Source organism: Schistocerca gregaria, chromosome 3 (assembly GCF_023897955.1).
Source record: "Schistocerca gregaria isolate iqSchGreg1 chromosome 3, iqSchGreg1.2, whole genome shotgun sequence".
NCBI lineage: Eukaryota > Metazoa > Arthropoda > Insecta > Orthoptera > Acrididae > Schistocerca > Schistocerca gregaria.
The window spans coordinates 434,011,279-434,034,499 of record NC_064922.1 but is presented as its reverse complement, the minus strand read 5'-3'; the positions used below and the strand labels follow the sequence as shown (position 1 = coordinate 434,034,499).

Below are 23,221 nucleotides of genomic sequence, written 5' to 3'. Positions count from 1 at the left end.
GGCTCTAACCACTATGGGACTTAACATCTGAGGTCATCAGTCCCCTAGAGTTAGAACTACTTAAACCTAACTAACCTAAGGACATCACACACATCCATGCCCGCACTGCTGCTGCGACCGCAGCAGCAGCGCGGTTCCGGGCTGAAGCGCCTAGAACAGCTAGGCCACAACGGCCGGCAGGTCGGCAACACCTAAAGCCGTGCCTAGATCACTTGATAGGTCGGCTACTGCTGCTACAGTGGCAGGTTATCAAGATTTAAGTAACTTTGAACGTGGTGTTACAGACGGCGCAGGAGCGATGGGATACAGCATCTACGAGGTAGCGATGAAATGGGAATTTTGAAGTACGACCATTTCACAAGTGTACCGTGAATATCAGCAGTCCAGTAAAACATCAGATCTCCGTCGTCGCTGATGCCGGAAAAAAATCCTGCAAGAACGGGACCATCGATGACTGAGGAGAATCGTTCAACGTGACAGAAATGGAGCCCTTCCGCATATTGTTGAAGATTACAACACTGGGCCATCAGCAAGTGTGAGCGTGCGAATCATTTAACGAAACATCATCGATATGGGCTTTCAGAGCCGAAGGCCAACTCGTGTACCTTGGATACCTTGCAACGTGCTATTCAGAAAAGATCTCCAGCCTATCGTACTCTTAAGGAATTATCTGTATCTCTGCAGGATTCATGGTGTCAGTTCCTTCCAGCACTACTTCAGAGACTACCCGAGTCCACGCCACGTCGTGTTGCTCCATTTCTGCGTGCTCACGGGATCCTAAACGGTATTACATAGGTGTGCCTCTTTTTTTTTTGGCTCTTTACTTGGCTGCACCAGGCGGCACCGGGAAAACGTTTCTAATAAATCTGTTTCTGGCAAAAGTACTTGATAGATACCAAGTCTCATTTCCACTGGCATCATCCGGTGCTGTAGCCACATTTATGGAAGTAGGACGAAATGATCATTTCGCACTACAACTAGCGTTGAGTACAGCCTACGAACAGTTCCTGGTACGTAACACCGGGAGAGCATCTGGACGGGGTGAACTTGTAAAGCAAGCCTAAGTTATCTTCTGGGACGAATTCACTATGGCACATAAAACATCAGCCGGAGCCATGGACAGAACATTACAAGACCTGCGAGGAAACTATGAAGTAATGGGAGGATGTCTATTCATACTCTCAGGACATTTTCGACAAACACTTCCAGTTATTCCCAATTCAGCACCAGCAGAAGTGATCAATACAAGCTCAAGAATCATATCTTTGGCCAAACATACAAACACTGTGATTAACAAAAAAATATGAGAGTTGAACTATCGAAAGACGAAACAAAAGCATATTTTGCTCAACAACTTTTACAAACAGGCAAAGGTACATATCCTACTGACCTGACGATCGGTCTCATTAAACACGACAATGATTTCTGCAAAACAGCCACTGCTGAAAACGGTCTCATCGACCAAATTTATGGAAACATTGTTCGGAACTATACCAATCCGGATTGGCTCTTTGAAAGGACAATTTTTGCAACTGAAAATAATATTACCGATGATATTACATTAATTATCCGAAGAAAATTCCCGTACAGAATTTCTTAACTCTTTGCAAGTACCAGAAAGCCATTACAGTGTCTTCGACTTGAAACTGGATCTCCGAGCATACTACTCAGATATCTCAACACACCAAAACTATGTAAGGGAACTAGGATGATAGTCAAATACCTAATTTCCAATCAAATTAGCCTACTGTTTAACAGTTAACAAAGCGCAAGGATAAACTTCAAAATATTGCGACGACCACGAAGACTCCTGTTTCTCTCAAAGTCAACTGCATGTAGCTTACTGTCGAGTAGGAAAGTCAAAATATTTGTATACAAATACCCCAGATAAAGAAATGAAAAATATTGTTTACAAACAAGTATTGTGAATAGCTAGAATACGTCGTTATTTTTTGTCTCTTGTACTTTAACAAGTATTGTAAAGAGTTAGACTATTTTTCAATAACAAAATTTCACCTCTTGTAATATAAAGAGATTCCTTTTATTCCAACTACCACACGATCTCATATCAACTCCCTGAACGACGTACCCAAGACAGTAGATTCTATCTTGACATCTAAGGAGAATGGCCACATAAATACAATCAGGATACAAAGCCTGAAAAAATCCTGACGAAAAGCTTTACTTTTTTTCCACTGGCAATGAGTTTCATGGACTGGAATTAAAACAAATCGCTGAAACACCTAATAAGAAGTGTGAACTCATAAACGGTAATTATCGTGTCAGACCTATCTAACCAGTACGCCCAGAATCTCTTGAGTGACTAAGCTGTCTCTTCCTCATTCTCTGACGGTGTCTTCTTGCCGGAAAACTGCGATTGCTGACTTTCTTGTCAGCGCGAATGCCATTTTGCACGACGGGCGCGTTACGCTAAGCGCCGACGATTTCTCTATCTCTCCAACGCACCAGTTCGTTTTAAAGCCACACATTATCATTCAGAACTCCAGTCAGTTCACGGCAATGGTTCATGGAGGAGCCGAAGTGGTATGTTTTGCCTACACACATTTGAGTATTTTTCTCCAGTTTGAATGCAATTTCTATGAGTGCCTACAAATTTATTTCAGTTTAACAGATTTTGCTCTCTAACTGAAGGCTTCTTTTGTTGTTCCACAATTTTATTTGTCGTCTATTTTTTTACATAGCAGATAAAGGGATTTCTTATAAGTTTTTATAATAATAAGTACTTCGAATTCGCTGCTGAGTAAAAGTGACGCTCATTGTTTTACTTGAGGCCTCAATACTACTGGATCCAACAATGCGCTCCCTAGGCAATGGTTATAGTCAGAGACCGGATTATATGCATTTGTATGTTGCATATGCATTTGCATATTTGGCTCCTTTTCACCGATTATTGCATATTTGAACTAAAAACTAGTCACGCTCTATGCTTACAATATTTTAAAAATTTAGAAAGACTGTCTCTAGCTCCATCTAGCTGAGATGTCTCACGGATTGACCGTGACCTAGAACTGCTTGCCATCGCTAACAGAGAGGCCACTGCCTAGCGAAATCATTACAGAAGAGGAACAGGCAGACAGAGTAGATGCTCCTGCGCACGCGCCCTGGTTAATCCCCTCCGCTGTCATACCGTAAGCGTCTTCAACAATTAAATTAAACTACGCAAGCTTTTAGTCACACGTCCATTATCTCAGTTTAGCTTTCTATTTACCTGTACAGAGCTGAACGTCTTCACGACGTGTAGTGTGTATTGTATTGTGCGCCGTGCCGCCCGGAAAAAGAAACCTCGTTTCATGGATAGCTGACCATCCTGGAACATTTACATGTGACAGAACTGATTTATACCGTCGAGTTTGTGAGAAAAACATTAAATTCAAAACAAAGCTTCAAATAGACCATCATGTCAAGACAAGTCATCATATCGCAGGAATGCAGAAGAAAGGACCACGACAACTTCTGACAATAGCAAGTTGCAGTAGCAGGGATTTGTCCAAAGGTAACCAAATAAGTCGGCTTCACATGGATATATTCCTCTTCACAAACGTACAAACCCTATCCTCAAAGGTTTCCTACGCAAATATTGTTTGAAACAAAATATATCAGATGAATCAACATTGCGTAAAAATTACATACCGACAGTAAATGTTCTGGAAGAAATACGCAATGAACTCAAGGACAGAATTACCTGGATTTCAGCTGACGAAACTACAGACACTTGTGGCCGTTACATTGCAGATTTAATTGTTGCTGCTTTAAGAGAAGAGCGTTCTTCTTCCTGTTCAGCGGCCTGCAAAGAACTTGAAAAAGTAAATCATTCTACGATCGCCAGAGTTTTGAATGAGGGTATCAGAAAAATATTTCCCGAATCTTCTGCAGATGAAAGGGTGTTTGTGTTTATTTCAGATCTGCTTCCTATATGACCAAAACAGAAAAACTCTCCGAGTGTTTTATCCTAATTTGATTCATGTGACGTGATTTGCTCCTGGAGTTCATCGCCTTGCTGAAGAAGTACGTTCCACGTTTCTGAATGTAAATAAACTGATTTCATCCACAAAGGAAGTGTTTCTAAGGACTCCTGCTCGCCTCAAGACCTACAAAGAAAAACTACCAAAGGTGCCTTTACCCCCCAACCAGTGGTAAATCGTTGGGGTAGGTGGGCTGAAGCTATGTTGTTTTACAATTAACATTTCGAGGCCATTGGAGAGGTAACAAACGACTTCGATAGTGCTGAGGGTTTGGCAGTTTGCCAGTGCAAGGACGTTTTTAATAATTACGGTATTAAAAAGACATTTCTGTAATTAGCGACCATTTTTCCCGTATACCTGCAAGTATTAAAAACCGTGAAACCCAAGGTTTGGCACTGAATAAATCTATTCAGCCAATGAATAAAATTATTCTACAGAACTTCTCATTGCCGTATATATTCCCAAGGAAACATAAAGAAAATTTTGAAAATAATTTATACAATAAGCCAGGCTTTGAACCGTTTTGCTAAACTTATAGCTTTATTAATGGGACAGGCGAACATTTACCAAAAACAGTAACTGCCAACATAGTACCCAAATTGAAATAGTGCCACAGTTGATGCAGAACGATCCTTTTCTGCTTCTAAAAATGTTTAGAGTGATCGGACTACCGAACATTTGGAACATTACTTGGTCGTTTTATGTTTACAATAGCAGAAAATAGCAAATAAATCGTAAATGATGCTTTGCTCCAATAGTTTTAATTAAAAGTTAATGCTGTTCTAAAAATCGTGACTGTATGTTGTTTTTTTAAATATAATATTACAGAGTATATATACAGCCACAGAACACGCGTAATATAATATAACGTTCAGTACATATATATATATATATATATATATATATATATATATATATATATTAACTGAACGTTATATTACATTATGCGTGTTTCAGCATCGCGTCTAAACTTAAAATACAGTATGTCAAGCAGGCTGAATCTGTAACAGAAGTTGTAGGCCTTGTTTATAATTTCAAAAAGTATGTGTTCAGGTGAAAAAGGTGGCAAATGTCAATTCTGAAACTTAAAAGTTACTGTAGTGGATTTCTTTATTGTGACAGGTGTGCATTAGCTGTCTACGAACTATAAGTACTAGTAACAGGTGTTTTTATGCCAGTATAGTCGCAATTCCGTTGTATGAGGTGGTTAGCAAATGTGACTTACGTGGATCCAATTTTCAGTGGTTTAGCTGTTAAGTCTTAATCTAATTTTCTTTTTGTCTTTCACACGTACGCTGAATGATGACCATTGAAAGTTAATGGACATATGTATGTTCTGATGATTTTATTTGAAGTAGCGCATGAGGTTTGCAATCTAGCTTTACAGTGTCAACCAAAATCATTTATTGTTGTTTTTTTTTGTTTTCCCTTAATTCATTCACCAGACAGACCATTAACAGAGGAATAAAGACAACGTCTTTTCAATATGCACTCGAAAAAAATCTCAAGACCAAGAAGAAGCTGTGGGACATAAACGAAACTCGGCAGGCGTTTTTCTATATTTGTAAGAAGATGTTATTCAAATTTCACGCCAGTAGCGTAAGTGTGGCGCTAGTAAAACCATTCTGAGAATACAAATCAGGTTTGCTTTGAATAGACACTGTAGCGGTCATGAGCGTTAGTTATCTTTCAGACTGGACATTGTGAGGTGACGTTAGATAAGGATGCCTTAAAGGCGACCAAGACGCCATTATCAGCACCTCACTGAGTTTGAACGAGGTCATATACTAAGGCTATGTCAAGCTGGATGTTTCCTCTGCGATACTGCAGAAATACTTTGCAGGAATGTAGCCACTGTACATGATTGCTAGCAGTGCTTGTCACGAAAATGTACGGTCGCAAGAAGACCGGGCTCCAGACGGCCACGTGGCGCTACCGAGAGGGAAGTCCATCGTGTTTGCCGCATGGCTCTGGCGTATCGTACTGTACATGTAGCAGCAATTTGAACAGTACGTGGCACCACAGTGACACAACAAACTGTTACAAATAGGTTACTTGACAGCTCCGAGCCAGACGTCCTATAGCGTGCATTCCGCTGACAACAAACCGTCGCCATTAGTGACTGGAGTGGTGTCAAGCGAGAGCTCTGTTACGGTGGCAGTGATTGCGTTGTCTTGGTTAGGAGGAGGCCAGTTGACCGCCTGCATCCAACATGTCTGCGTGTAAGACACACTGGACCCGCACCTGCAGTTATGGCTTGGGTTACAATTTCGGATGACAGCAGGAGCAATCTCGTGGTTATTCCACGCACCCAGACTACAAATTTGTATGTGAACGTGGTGATTTAACACCCTTTGCTGCCATTCATGAACAGCAATCCAGGGGATGTTTTCCAACACGATAACGGGCGCCCACATACCACTGTTGCAACCTAACGTGCTCTACAGAGTGTCGGGATGTTGCCTTAGTCTGTTCGATCACCATCTCTGTCGTCGATGGATAACTCCAGCGTCATCACCAAACGCATTAACAGATCCTGTACTTTCAAAGTGCAACAGGCATGTAACTCCATCCCTCAAACTAACCACCGGCACCTGTACAACACACTGCATGCATGTTTACATGCTTGTATTCAGAGTTCTGGCGGTTACACAGCTTATTAATGTACCAGCATTTCACATTTGCAATGGCTTATCAACCCCTTACCTTAATCTGTGATCTTGCAATGTCAGTCACTTAAATACACTACTGGCCATTAAAATTGCTACATCCGAAAATGACGTTCTACAGATTCGAAATTTAACCGACAGGAAGAAGATGCTGTGATATGCAAATGATTAGCTTTTCAGAGCATTCACACAAGGTTGGCGCCGGTGGTGACAGCTACAACGTGCTGACATGAGGAAACTTTCCAACCGATTTCCCATTCACAAACTGCTGTTGACCAGCGTTGCCTGGTGAAACTTTGTTGTGATGCCTCGTATAAGGACGAGAAAAACGTACCATCACGATTCAGACTTTGATAAAGGTCGGATTGTAGCCTATCGCGATTGAGGTTTATCGTATCGCAACATTGCTGCTCGCGTTGGTCGAGATACAATGACTGTTAGCAGAATATGGAATCGGTGGGTTCAGGAGGGTAATATGGAAGGCCGTGCTGTATCTCAACGGCCTCGTGTCACTAGCAGTCGAGATGACAGGCTTCTTATCCTCATGACTGTAACGGATCGTGCAGCCACGTCTCGATCCCTGAGTCAACAGATGGGGATGTTTGCAAGACGACAACTATTTGCACGAACAGTTCGACGACGTTTGCAGCAGCATGGACTATCAGCTCGGAGACCATGGCTGCGGTTAACCTTGACGCTGCATCACAGACAGGAGCACCTGCGATGGTGTACTCAACGACGAACCTGGTTGCACGAATGACAAAACGTCATTTTTTCGGATGAATCCAGTTTCTGTTTACAGCATCATATTGGTCGCATCCGTGTTTGGCGACATCGCGGTGAACGCACATTGGAAGCTTTAATGAGAATATTTATATTATTGCTGATTATGAATGTCTCTTTGTAATCTTACAACATTATTTTCCTCTGTGGCTATATTTTACATTATTTTCATCACAGATATTAACGTATTTCGTAATTACATTATGAGTATAGAAATACTACATTCGTAAACACATCGGGAATATTATTACAGAAAATATTACAATAATAACCAACGTCTTTATACAAAATTAAATAATATTTTTTGTTAAACAATTACAGAACATACGAATTGCTTCATAGCAGCGTACATTGTACAATTAAATGTCATTTCATTTTATTAATATTGTGTGTGCTGCCAGGGAACGTTACAAAGCGTGTATTCGTCATCGCCATACTGGCGTATCACCCGGCGTGATGGTATGGTGTGACATTGGTTACACGTCTCGATCACCTCTTGTTCCCATTGGCGGCAATTTGAACAGTGGACGATACATTTCAGATGTGTTACGACCCGTGGCTCTACCCTCCATTCGATCCCTGCGAAACCCTACATTTCAGCAGGATAATGCAGGACCGCATGTTGCAGGTCCTGTACGGGCCTTTCTGGATAGAGAAAGTATTTGACTGCTGCCCTGGCCAGCACTTTCTCCAGATCTCTCACCAATTGAAAACGTCTGGTCAATGGTGGCCGAGCAACTGGCTCATCACAATACCCCAGTCACTACTCTTGATGAAGTATGGTATCGTGTTGAAGCAGCATGGGCAGCTGTACCTGTAAACTCCATCCAAGCTCTGTTTCACTCAATGCCCAGTCGTATCGAGGCCGTTATTACGGCAAGAGGTGGTTGTTCTGGGTACTGATTTCTCAGGATCTATGCACCAAAATTGAGTGAAAATGTAATCATATGTCAGTTTGTCCAATGAATACCTGTTTATCATCTGCATTCTTCTTGATGTAGCAACTTTAATGGCCAGTAGTTACGTTACCTAGACAAATGTATTCCCGAAGATTCATTATTCTGCATTAATTATATTTTGGATTTGCGGTTTTTTCCGTCAGAGTATTTTCGTGAATCTTGCTGATTATTCAACTAGCTAAGGAAAAAACTCCAGTACTCGCCAAGTCCATGGCGAGACAGAGGTGATTTAATTCTAATCTCCTTGCCATCGGGAAAAACTGGCGAAGGATATAGGACGTACTGTAACGAAATTGTCTGTCGATGTTATCGGGAGACCTTCGGTGGCGTCGTCTTTGCCACGGTGATTACAGCTTAAGAACAGGATCTGATTCCTCTCCTCTGAACTGTGGCTGCAGAACATTGCCCACTGCACCATCGTACTCCTAGCGAATAGATTTAGGTGTATTTGATCGTCCTGGGCGGATTGTGAGAACTATTAGATTAAGATTTCTGTGTATGGCATTTTTGGATGGGAGCCCCTTCCTGGGAATTAGACCTCCTGGTACAATGCTTCTCATTTGACGCCGTTTCGGCAAATTGCGCGTCGATCATGATGTAATGATTATGAGAAAAACACACAGACCCCCACGCACAGACAGAAACACACAGACACATTTCCTACTGGAGGAAATCCGCTATCAGGCGGTAATGGAACCCAGGACGCTGTGAGCCAGAGTTAGCACAGCCAACCGCAAGACCACGAGCAGTATTCGTACGTAACAACACTTCCAATTTCAGGTAATAGCGTGAAATTATTCAAGAAAAGTGCTACCATTTTTATTGTAACGACCCTAGAAACGCAATAATACCCCTCTAATGTTTTAGGAGTAGTAAGAAAGCGATAGTAGTACCTGGCCAGTGTGGTAGCACCGTCGTATTTATTCGCGAGAACCAATGAGGGGTGGGTGGTGCCGTCCGCTGCTGGCGAGGGGAACACGGCAAGTGCCATTGCCCGATTTCCCAGATATTTTTGTTCGTGGAAGAGTGCTCAGAATTAGAGAACACCGGTGTCGGCTTATCCGAGTGTTTCTGAGAAAACTGCCGTCACATTTTTCATCGTATTTCATACGCCTTTTAAATCGCAGTCACTTCACCCGAAATGGTTTGCACGGTGATTGGGGATGCAGTTCACTACCTTTGCACACCGTGTGCTCGCGTTCGAAATCCGGTTATTGATTTCATTTTATTAGTTTTTCTTTCGTTTATCTACCAATGTCCGTAGAAGATTACTAAACGCACATTTGTAATCAAATCAGACGATAAAATGATGTTAAATTAATTATGAAATTATAGCTGGCTTCCGCAATAAGTGTCATACTTTTAATACATAATGTACGAGTATGTGTGTTTAGTATTTCTCAGTAGTTACAATCTTTTTAAATTCCGTATCCTTATATTTAATTCTTATAGCGCTTTTCCTGTTTCGCCATTTTTCCCATCACTGTAATGCTTTCTTCTGCCAACGGCCTTACCGCAGTGATAACACCGGTTCTCGTCAGATTATCAAAGTTAATTCTTAGCATTTTTTATATTCATTCTTCACTAACATTTGGTGCATTTCCTTGGATGATAATTATCATAGAAGCATCCGAAGCGTAGAAATTCCGAACACCACGATCATAGTGCGAAGAAATGTATTTAACATTGCTGAAGATTTTGCGTGTAGGCTATAATTTCGCGGTAAAGCATGCATCATTTTACCGGAAACTAACGTTTGCAACTTATTATGAATCGAGAAACACTACAGGGATTTCGCCGAAAACAGCTTCAAATAATATTCTCGGTACTTTTTTTTTCACCAGACAGACAATTAGTAGACGAATAAGATATTGCCTTTTTCAACATGCATTGGAAAAAAAAAATGTTCAAATGTGTGTGAAATATGGGACTTAACTTTTAAGGTCATCAGTCCCTACGCTTACTGACTACTTAACCTAAATAATCCTAAGGACAAACATACACACCCATGCCCGAGGGAGGACTCGAACGTCCGCCGGGACCAGCCGCACAATCCATGACTGCAGCGCCCCAGACCGCTCGGCTAATCCCGCGCGGCACCCAGGAAAACATTCGTGTAGTAATTTTATACGGACGTGAGTAGATAAATGAAAAAAAAATACAATAATAAAAATAATAATCGTGTTTCGAACACGGCTGAAAACGTATGTAGTTCCGATGTTGCCTCCTGTCACCAACCAAAAGCTTTATTATGATATGTTTTTACATTGCTAATAATCAGTATGTGAGATTTGATTGTATCGTAGGGAGTCATGTGACAAGGGTTAAAAAATTTCGAACTTCTTTCCACATGACGTTTCCACTACAGTGTTATGAGCACTGTGCGGGCTCCTGCAATATCTTCTTTAACGGTCATGGTTTGATTCTGTCCGATATGTCAGTTACTTGCTGCTTCATGTAACTCCTCTCCTCATCGTGAAGGTAAATGATGAGAAATGTGCATCGTAAACTCAAAAAGCGTATGTGGTTTGACAACTGTCTGTCTCTGGGCCGCAGTGAAAGCTGATGTCTGCCAACGTTCGACGTACTGGACGAGCAAGTAGGTCGTCAAGTGATACTAAGTGCGTTGACGCGACGTTTCTAAGGTCCTGAAACACGTTGCTGTGGTAGGCCTATCATTTCGGCCTGAAGATACCGTAGCAAGACCGGCAGTCGGAACGAGTGTTGGGGTGCGACTGGCGTGCACGGTGTAGTACCACTGGTCTGGCGGCCGGAGAACGCAACATGGCGAGTGTGGGACGAGACGACGAACTGAAACGCAGCGATTTAGATGCCAGCCAACCTCGGGTGCTGAGCAATGCATTAATGACGTGCCGTTATAAGCCGAAGGTGGCAATTTAGATGGAAACTACACATTCGTTCGCCCTGCGTCCCTCTTTTAGATAAATTGATCTTTAAGGGATAATGCCATATCTAACCAAAAGAATGCACAAAGTAGTATTTAGTAATTCAGCCAATGTAGTCCGGGGACATTACTCTGGCTGAGGAGAAATCAAGTGTGGGATTTCCCAAGGCTCAATGATATATCCGCTATTCTCCTCATATGTGTTAACGATTTTCCGTCTAATATATAACAGGGAGAATTAGTTCTTATGGCAGATGATACTAGTATTGTAATCAATCCAAGCGCGAATAGAGAAACAGTAGAAATGACAGACAAGGTTCTTAAAAATATCGCCGGCCGCGGTGCCCGTGCGGTTCTAGGCGCTTCCGTCCGGAACCACGGGACTGCTACGGTCGCAGGTTCGAATGCTGCCTCGGGCATGGATGTGTGTGATGTCCTTAGGTTAGTTAGGTTTAAGTAGTTCTAAGTTCTAGGGGACTGATGACCTAAGATGTTAAGTCCCATAGTGCTCAGAGCCATTTGAACCATTTCTTAAAAGTATCATTAACTGGTTTCCTCCGAATGGTCCCACTCCCAGTTTTAAAAAAGGCACAACGTATTCAGTTCAGCACATCAAGAGTTACTACACCAATGTTAAGTGAAACACGTGGTGAGGAAATAATAAATAGGGCGCAATTTTAAAATTCCTGTGTGTGCTTGTTGTTGGGAATTTAAAATGGGTAAAAGCACTTTTTGGAACTTCTGAAACAATTGAGTTCACCCATATTTGCACTTAGAATCACTGCAAAGGTTGGAGAGACAAATAAGTTAGCTGTTGTATTTTGCATATTTTCTTTTAATAATTTGGCGTGGAATAATTTTCTGGGGTAACACATCTTTAAGAAAGTTTTCATTGCTCAGAAACGCGCTGTAAGAGTAAAATGTGGTGCTCACCAAGGATAATCTTATAGACATGTGTTTAAAGAGTTACGCATTTTGACTATTACTTCGCATTATATTTACTCCGTCATGAAATTTGTCGTAGGTAGCCCATTACAGTTCAAAGGGAACAATGATGTGCACTATTTCAAGGAAAGAAGAAAAGAATTACATTCGTTACGCCACTTTAAGTTTGTGGTTAGCACAAAAATGGGTGCATAGTGCTGCAACCAAACCTTTTTGGTCACTTACCCAGTAACATGAAATGTCTGACAGACAGCAATGTAAAATCTGAAAATAAACGGAAAAATATTTTCCTTGACAGATCCTTTTATTCCCACAGGAGAATTTATATTTTGTTGTAATGTGTAAAAGGTGGTGAGTATGAATTATTAACTCACATCTGCGTGTCTTTATTATTTTTTTAACAAAAGCAACTGCTTGTAAATGATCAACTTGTAGATATCAGGTTATCTTCCATTCGGAAGAAAATGTGACTGACGCCCGAACAACAGGATCTTCCACGCATCGAGAATAGAAAATAGTGCATTGAGAATGGATAGCCACTAGGCGAAATCAGGATATGTGTAATAAAATCTAAAAATGAACGACTGATTGCTGCACTCTGTAATGTATAAACCTTGTAGGTATATTTTTACAAAATAATTTGTGATGTGAGTATAAAACGATTTCTTCCACGTCGTTAAGATTTATCACACAAGTAATTCATGGAAAATGAAACTAACCAAGTAACTACGTAACAACCACACATTATTGAATATTTCTTAAGTTCCTTCACATCATTACAGCAACATCAATTAAGCTTCTCCGAGCTTGACCAGTTCACGATCCACCACACAGCAAAAAGCACGCCAGACAAACTCAGTATGTTCAGAACCTTCTCACCCTAATTTAAACCAGTGCTATTGTCGTAACGAACAGCAACAAAGAGTCAGTAATGTACTTTCCACATCCATGTCTGGGTACAATGATTTTGCCTATTTAATATTTGTCTTTGTTTATAACTACCTGAGTACTCGGTGTTCCGCGGATACGTGCTTACGTCCACCTACTATTTGCCCATCTACTCCTTTCCCCTCTCACTGCCCACCCCCAAACTCCCGTGACCACCTCCTCCGCTCCACTTTCTGTGCATATCCTCGTACACCTCTCTCTGTCCAACTGCTCGTTCCCCCTACTCTCTGCACTTTATCACCCCATCCCAATAGAAGGCTTGCCTTTTTTACCCCCCCCCCCCCCCCAGTAATTCTTTCCAGATCGTAACTAATTTGTGCACCAAATTCGACTGAAATCGTTCCAGGTGCTTAGGATGACAGAGGCCCAATTTCACACAGTCCTTTTTTTTTTTTGCACAGTCCAGTCTAGCCACAGCACGAATGATGATGATGATGATTTAATGATGAGGATAACACAAATACCCAGTCCCAGGGCAGACAAAATCTCCAATCAGACCGAGAATAGAACCCGGGACCCCGTGATCCAGAGACAGCAACGCTAGCCGCTAGACCACGAGCTGCGGGATTAGGAAAAGATGAAGAACATACATGGTACCATATAAACAGACATCCATAAGTACATAGATTTTTATAATACGTACTGAATGTTGCTAAAGTAGACGGTGAAGCAGTGTGATTATATGTGCGTTTTCGTTGCTGCATGTAGTGCATACGCAGAACCTGCTCCACATATTTCAGGATACCTGATATGATATGATAGTAGAGACTTTAATGTACTCTAAATGTGTCCTCATGGATAGGAAACTCAGAATTGCTGTAAATAACTCATTAGGATAGATCACATTTCTCATCAGCGTATTTTTTCTCTGAGTTAACGGTGCTAACAATAACAAGAGTTACAAAAAAGTACTTCCACTCATTGCAAGACAACTCTGCCCGTGTTTTGTGGCTAACTTCAGTTCCTGGAGTAGATTAACGTGAGAATACGCTTGTCTCTTCAGTTACTACTCTTTCAAACAGAACTTACGTTATTTGCTCCTTTTTTTACTCTGTTAACACAGATAAACATCAGCGGTTAGAGGGAGGGGGGTGACAACATAATTACATAATGGAGTAATCTGAAAGTGTATGGCACGTTCAGTCCATTCGAACGAGAGTTGTTCAAGCTAAACTGACAGGCCTGGATCGCTGTACGAGGTGCATTCAAGTGCCCCAGAGATGGCAGCACCGTACGGCAGAAGGAATTTTACCGCCAGCGGCGAGAATGAGAACTGTTTTAAATACTTAAAATGGCGACGTTTTCCTTACTCGAACAGCGTGATTTTACGTGGTGTGAAACCAATTGAAATTCATCGACAGTTGAAGGACACATGTGTTGATGGAGTTATGGATGTGTCGAAAGTGCGTTCGAGGGTGGGACAGTTTAATGAAGGCAGAACATCGTGTGACAACAAACCGAAACAACCTCGGGCTCGGACAAGCCGGTCTGACGACATGATCGAGAAAGTGGAGAGAATTGTTTTGGGGGATCGCCGAATGATTGTTGAACAGATCGCCTCCAGAGTTGGCATTTCTGTGGGTTCTGTGCACACAATCCTGCATGACGACCTGAAAATGCGAAACGTTTCATCCAGGTTGGTGCCACGAATGCTGACGGGCGACCACATGGCTGCCCGTGTGACGTGTTGCCAAGCAATGTCGACGCGCAACGACAGCATGAATGGGACGTTCTTTCCGTCGGTTGTGACAATGGATGAGACGTGGATGCCATTTTTCAGTACAGAAACAAAGCGCCAGTTAGTTCAATGGAAGCACACAGATTCACCGCCACCAAAAAAATTTCGGGTTACCGCCAGTGCTGAAAAAATTATGGTGTCCATGTTCTGGGCGTAATCCTTACCCATTGCGTTCCAAAGGGCACTGCGGTAACAGGTGCATCCTACGAAAATGCTTTGAAGAACAATTTCCTTCCTGCACAGCAACAAAAACGTCCGGGAAGGGCTGCGCGTAAGCTGTTTCACCAAGACAACGGACCCGCACATCGAGCTAACGTTACGCACCAGTTTCTTCGTGATAACTTTGAAGTGATTCCTCATGCTCCCTACTCACCTGATCTGGCTTCTAGCGACTTTTGGCTTTTTCCAACAATGAAAGACACTCTCCGTGGCCGCACATTCACCAGCCGTGCTGCTATTGCCTCAGCGATTTTCCAGTGGTCAAAACAGACTCCTAAAGAAGCCTTCGCCGCTGCCATGGAATCATGGCGTCAGCGTCGTGAAAAATGTGTACGTCTGCAGGGCGATTATGTCGAGAAGAATTGCCAGTTTCATCGATTTCGGGTGAGTAGTTAATAAGAAAAAAAAAGATCGGAGGCCTTAGAACTTGAATGCACCTCGTAGTGAGCTCAGACAGAATGGAGAGTAATCGGTGACGACTTAAAACAGGAAGTCTGTCAGGTGTGCAATGCTGACTACATCCCCAGAGAAACGCTTGCGTGGACGCATACATCCGAGAAGAAGCCGCAAATCATCGACACAGTGCATAAGCTGCGGAAAGTTATAGGGTTTCACTATTATCTAAGCGGTTTTCTTCGTTAACACTTTCAAAGGGTGATTTATGAAACGAAGAAAAAATGCATCTTGTCATATGTGCTAATCCATAGTGCGTTCTGAGTTACTCTGCTATCTGTTGCGTTAAATTCAAAGACTAGAACAGAGACGGATTCCTTATTGGAAATAGAGGGGAAAAAAGCCCTATGAACATGTGTCCGGAAATTTGTGGGTGTCACGGTAGATGGAGTTGACGAATGACAGTCCCTCTGACCATGCGCCAACTGTTCCGTTTGTCTTGCAAGCTGTCTGATTAACACAGCATACTGTAAGCAACAGAATGTTCCTGTATTCATGTCGCTAACAAGCCGAGATGGCGTCTGTTTACGGTAATCAGATGGAAACGGTCGAGAGACAGCGCGGCTGTACCAAAACAAATACCCTCACCGACACCAAACACATCACACAACATATCGCGTCTTTTTTGGACGTTTCTGTTATCACGGGTCCTTGCAGACAGACGAACGTGCAGGGAACCGGAAGACTGTGCGTACACGAGATTTTGAGCTTGTACTAGAGTTCGTAGGATCTGTCCTCGTCATATCCTTTACCATCACAACCCAAGTAGAGTATATAAATATATAAACTCTTTCTTGAGGCACTTATGGAGAGAGATGCAGGGATCCGATGATGCAACCTTTCTCCAGCACACATTCTATCACAAGGAGAGGACGCTGCAAAGACAGTAATCACCACCCTCCTCACGCATTGCTGCCACAATATACTGTAGAACTTTTGGCGAGGAAGGACCCGGGTTCGATTACCGGTACCTCCCCGGTTTTTTTTTTCCTGTGGTAGGAAGACCTGGAACGGGATTCACTCAGCCTCGTGAAGCCAGATTAGGAGCTGCTCGTATAAAGGAGTAGTGGCATCATCAGAACTGATCATCTGGCTGTAGTGGCCGCAAGGATTGGCGGCATAGTTTGATTACACATGTCTAAGATCACAGATCGCTCATCTTACTGCCTTCTAGGTAGCAGTCGACCAGTCGGAACAGGCTTAAAGACTAATTCATAAAAGGTGTTTGTTGTCATTGAGAGTAACAGCACTATGGAGAACTTACATTAGTTCTCCCCTGATGCTGAAAGTTTGAAGTTGCGACTTTGTCGCGACATGTTGTGTGTACAGGTAGCCGCTGGTGCTCTACCCTCTTTGCGAAGATAGAGAATCGCGTTAAGGTCTCTATCTCCTACAAAAACAATGTAATGCCAATAATGACATCAGAAATATGTTCTACATTTGAACCTCTTCAGGGATCATTTGTGGCCGTTGTGGTCCCATAAGCTGGCTACCAAGTTCCCAATTTTCGATCGTCAGCTGTTATGGAAAGAGATATATTTTGAGACTGAAGACAGTTAGTGACTGCTTGTACATGTACATTTCAGATCGTAATTTGTATTATCTTGCAGGAGCATTTCGCTACAATGATTTGTTATTCTGTCCTTTGAACGACTGTAAATTGTATGGAGTATCAGTCTGCAGATGAAATGATTATACCCTTCAAAGCTAAAAGCAGGTCAAAAGAATATACAAAGTCTACGCAGAAAAAGCGTCGTTTCGAAGAGTAGATATACTCCAGATGAGATGGATACGTGATATTAATTCAGACGTACCAACGAAGAAGGCAGGAGCAGAATGTCACATCATGCTTTAACTTTGGTACTGTTGGTAACACTATAGTAAGAATGTCCCAGGTGCTGGAAGGAAAATTTCACAATATAATTCTTTAAATCAATTCTCAGCATTACCACTGCGTTCAAATCGGAAGCAAAAGGAAATTCTTGAATCGAGGAACATAATATGGAACACCCTGCAGAGAGTAAATTGACCAACAGCGAAGCTCCAGTAAAATCAGGCCGAGTTTCAATATCTATTTCTGGCATTAATGAAAGTGTAACAATTGTGCGATGGGTGGACATGAATATTGTCCACATGGAATCTACCTTTATTGGAGTACAACTGATATCTAAACTTCCTGGCAGATACAAGATGTGCGCCAGACCAAGACAAGAAGCTGGGATCTTTCCCTTTCGCGGGCAAGTGCTCCAGCAACTGAGTTACCAAAGAAACAAGTCCCGCCTTGACTTCACAATCTTTATTTTCAAAGACGTTTCATCAGCACACAATCCGTTGCAGAGTGAAAATTTCATTTCACCTGTTGGTACTGTCGAAATATGGGAAATGAAGAGCCACGCAAGCTTCAAAACAGAGCCTATATGCCAGAGTATGGTACAATAAATTTATGGGTGGGATAGACATGACTGACAGGATGGTGGCACACTATGAAGAGCATGAGGTTTTATTTGAGAATATTTTTTTACCTTTATAATGTTTCCCTGGTAAATGTACGGATTCCTTTCAAAAGAGGCACGGAGAAAGTGGAATCGAAGGCATCATTTGTTATTACAACTCTAGAGCTTGGAATTCTGCAAAGGAAGCTGAGAGACCATTGAACACCACTGACCATGCTCTCTTGATGAAAAAGCAATGCTCTGTATGCTCCCTGGATACAAACGTGGATAGAATAGACCATTAACCCGCAAAGACTGAATGTAGTAGTTCTCCTAAACGCAAGGATCAAAAACGGCAAAAGAAGAACCATATGTATTTTCAAAAAATATAAAGTGGCAGTGGGTCATAGTGTTTGGATTTCTTCTACAGTAACTAAGATGAACAAATTCTTGGTGGCTGAATTTTGCTTTTATTTACAAAATTTCTTGGTTTCTTTATAGGATTGCACCATGGTTACTTTTACAAACCTGATTTGCGCCATGTACACAAACGTGGCCATTTCTTATTTACTTTGGTGAACAGTAGCCCAAGATATATTCGTATGACTTCCGACCACCTGAAACACAGTTTAAACGCGTCTGAATTTAAATTATTAAAAAAATTCTTTTATGGCAGGAGCCGAGTTTTCTTGAAACAGGGAAATTATCGGTGCTTAGGCAGTGGCATACTTCACAATTGACAGACACAATTCTTTGCACAACAGGCGCGGCAGCACAGTGGAAGCGGAGAGCACTGGAGTTACACTGACGCAGGCGGCCCACCAGTGGCGGCAGCGGCTGGCTGACCGGCTCGCGGTCAAAAGCCATAAATTTTAAATTGGGCTACAGGAGCTACGGTAGATCCTCATTTTTCATTCCCTCATTAACATGGATCTCCGGTTCATCCAGATCGTCTTCTTCGGTACAGAGGAGTTAAGTACGCAGAGTTGCCAGCGTATGTTTTCATTCCAATCTTCTATCTATCTCTTTCTTTCCCACCTCTCAGTCCACCTCTTTCACCGCTCTCTCTGTCCACCTTCTGTAACCCCACTCTTTGTCCATCTCATCCTGCCCTCTCCTCTTCCCACTCGCTATGCCCAGCTCCTTCTTCCCCTGTCTCCGCCCATTTCCTCCTCTTTTCCTTCTCTCTCCAACCCCTCATCTCCGCTTCACTGGCCATTCTCCTTGTCCGCCTCTTTCTGCCCATCTCACCCCGTCTCCTCTTGGTCTCTGTCCAGCTTCTCTTTCCTTTCTCTGCTCATCTACCCTCTCTCTACCCATCTTCTCCTCCCCCTGTCGGTGTCCATCTTATTCTTCCTCCTCTGAGTGTGTCCGTCTCGTCCTCCCTCTTTCGTGTCTACATTATCAGCCCCATACCAACAGGAAGTTGCTAGTTCTTACCTTCAGATAGCAGTATAACGTGTATCAAATTTGGTTGAAATCGACCCAGATGATTAGGAAGAGCTCTTTACCCGTGGATTTGCCGGTGTACGCAAATGTCATTTAGTTAAAATATTTCTCGAGTCACTGTACACAAATTCCAACTGTATGTGTATCGAATTTCATTCTGTAGTTTCATTTTCAAGCAGTGCAATTTTTGTAACGTCATAACCGTGAACTATGTGCTGTACAATGATATAATTTAGCAGGTACATCCAGAGGTTTAGGTGAATATGTCTATTGTTGAGAATACACTTATTGTCATAGAGGTAAAAACATTGAAACCTCGAGGTTCATGCTGCAGTTTCAGTGCATGAATAGCGACAGTCTCGTAAACGATTAACTTTTTCCGTTTCGTCATTTTGTGGAGAATATCAGCGAGGCAAACTTTCGTAATGGATTGAAATTACGTGTAACGTTTGCTGCAAGTCGCTACCTGCTCTCGTACTTGAATAATGGATAAATAAAATACGTGTATTTGCACATCGTGGGCCATACTGCTTTATCACCCCGACCTCGCACCCCTTTGAGAGGTAGTTGTTTCTTCCCCCCAACCCTACACTTAAGCGATAAGTGTTAGTGATATGTGTTCCAATTTTGGTTTAAATCGTCAGCTGGTTTAGGAGGAGTTGTGGAACATACTGAAATACATACATTATTACATACGTATGTTCATCCATTTTTGTGGTATGTATGGGTACTGTACAGCTCATTGACTCATCTACACACTTTATACGCGGCTCAGATATAAGTGTTAATGGCGTAAATGACACTGCGAAATGAATATTAGGCTGATTACGATACGATTTCTGGTGACGAAATTATAAGGCTTTTACCATTTGCACATATCGACGTTAGTGAAGAGGAATTAGTTGTCGAAGTTAGTGTTCAGTCTGAAGACATTATGACACTCAGAAGCAACAACCCAGTTTGACATTATACTGGTTTACTTAGAACGCAGAGCGAACACCATCGGCCAAAGTAATACTCGTGAAACGCATGCGTGTTCGTGCTACACATAAACGGCGTACGAATCTAGCTCAAAAGACCCTTCAGTGCGTTTTCTCCAATTTATTGTGAAAATGTGAATAAAAATTGTAGTGTTTCCGTGAAATTAATTATAACAACTGTATCTGTAGCACTTAACCCTGAAATGTGTATGTGTATACGTGCGTGTGTGTGTGTGTGTGTGTGTGTGTGTGTGTGTGTGTGTGTGTGTGTGTGTGTGAGTGTATGTATGTGTGTGTGTGTGTGTGTGTGTGTGTGTGTGTGCGTTTTTGTAAAAGCTTCTACCACTCGCATATCTTGTGATTAGCAAGCCTCAATAGCCAAGTGATATGCAAAATAATGGCCAAGAAAAATTTCCTAACGCTAACTCAAATGAATACCTCTCAACTAGTCACATAATTCTCATTTTCATACATAACGCAACGGGATGATAAGGGCTTGCATATCTGAAAATAACACAGAGTACATAAGTGAATAGTTTACTGGAAGCACCATAAAGGCTAACATTTGTTAGCTTCTCACTTATAGTTATTTGTTCTGCTATGGGGAAATTTCCCCAATCATGTATTTATCAACTCACAGTGAATACAGTAAATAATTATTTGAAAAATCTTTTAATAGTGCCCCAGTATGTCTTGTACGTTAAACGATAAATATTCTGTGACGAAGAGATGCCACACAAACACGCCAGCAACCGAGTACGTAGGAACTTGCATTGTCTTACCATACTGATTTCCTGAAAAACTAACTAGCTTGTAAAGAGATTGCACTTAATTCTATAACTGGCCTCCAACCATGGACCACTGTTCGTAAATTTAACCATCAGAATAACTTTCGACACAGCTTTCTCTTAAGCTACAGTCACGACAACAAGATGGTGACATTTGATGCACGTTAAGTATGGCGTGAAGAGAAGGAATTATCTTTCTAGTAAATCACGATGCAACACATGTCGTTGATCATAAATGCATTATTCCTCTTAAGTGTGGACAAAGATTTCAATCTCATGATGACAATCCTACTCTCAATGTTCTTTAAAAAAACGAAGCCACTTATGTCATCCATACAAAAGAGAACTCGCATTTCTAGCATCTTTAACATGTAAAAATTGAAGACGTAACAGAATGAAATGGTATTAAAGTGACGCAGCAACCAGTCTCCAACTACCTAATGAGATGCAGTCTCTATAAGCCTACGCAACTGCACATGAATACTCGGAAGTAGATCGACGGGAGGACATACGAATAAATGGCCTGTTTAACCGCAAACAGCGTATTTTACCATTGAAAATAAATTGTAATGGTCTCATCGATAATCTTGAACGTCGTACAGCCTGTTCAGAATGATGGCTCTTCATCAGTATATACGATTTTATGGGAGTAGCATGGCTGCTCAAATATAGCTCTGTAACCAGGCACGTCGTAATACTTCAAGGCACTGAACAATGAATTTAATCGGGCTCTAATAATTGAGTTCTTTTGAAATTATAAGAAAGACAAACAGATACATATTTGTTTGTACAGAATGTCCTATGTGACGACTTTCTACTTACTCTTCATGGGAAATATACACACATCAAAAAAAGTTTTGCATCACCTCGGTTCCGAGTCTTCCCAGAACCCATACAGAAAACTGAAATAGAGATCAACATAAACATCATTTCCGCCCCTTGTTATTGCTCAAGAAAACCACACATTGCATGTTGTACTACCATACCACCTTTCTGAGGTGGTAGTCCAGATCGCTGTACACAACAGTAACTCTAATACCAAGTAGCACGTCCTCTTGCATTGATGCATGCCTATATCCGGCGTGGCATACTATCCACAAGTTCATCAAGGCACTGTTGGTCCATATTGTCCCACTCCTCAGTAGCAATTCGGGGTAGATTCCTCAAAGTGGCTAGTGGAACACGCTGTCCATAAATAGCCCTTTCCAATCTATCCCAGGCATGCTCGATAGCGTTCATGTCTGGAGAACATACTGGCCACTCTATTCGAGCGATATCGTTAACCTGAAGAGATTCATTGTCTGGTTTAAGCCATAAGCGACACTTATCTGTGAAGAGAACGTGATGCCAATCTTGAGTGATCCATTCGGCATATTGTTGGGCCTACCTGTACCGCGCGCATGGTGTCGTGGTTGCAAAGATGGACGTCGCCAAGGACGTCGGGAGTGCAGTTGCGCATCATGCAGCCTATCGTGCACAGTTTGAGTCGTAACACGACGTCCTGTGGCTGCACGAAAAGCATTATTCAATATGGTGGCGTTACTGTCAGTGTTCCTCCCAGCCATAATCCGTATGTAGCGGTCATCCACCGCAGTAGTAGCCCTTGGGCAACCTGGGCGTGTCATGTCAACGACAGTTCCCGTCTCTCTGTATCTTCTCCATGTCTGAACAACATCTCTTTGGTTCACTCCGAGACATCTGGACATTTCCCTTGTTGAGAGCCCTTCCTGGCACAAAGTAGCAATTCGGAAGCGATCTAACAGCGGTATTGACCGTCTAGGCATGGTTGAACTACAGATAACACGAGGCGTGTACCTCCTTCCTGGTGGAATGACTGGAACTGAACGGCTGTCGGACCCCCTCCGTCTAAAAGGCGCTACTCATGCATGGTTGTTTACATCTTTGGGCGTGTTTAGTGACATATACGAGTATGAACAGCTCTGGGAACTGGGGTGATGCAAAACTTTTTT

The 23,221-nt window shown here is 42.2% G+C and overlaps 1 protein-coding gene across 1 annotated transcript in view; it reads left to right on the top strand.

Moving 5' to 3' along the window:
* Window positions 1–2,448: 2,448 nt before the first annotated feature.
* The window catches only part of LOC126354564 (solute carrier family 22 member 7-like), an 89,716-nt gene continuing 68,943 nt past the window's right edge, over window positions 2,449–23,221 (top strand). Inside the window, exon 1 of the mRNA XM_050004308.1 lies at window positions 2,449–2,544. Coding sequence (XP_049860265.1) covers window positions 2,521–2,544 — 24 coding nt within the window. The 5' untranslated portion in view covers window positions 2,449–2,520. The remainder of the gene's footprint in view (window positions 2,545–23,221) is intronic.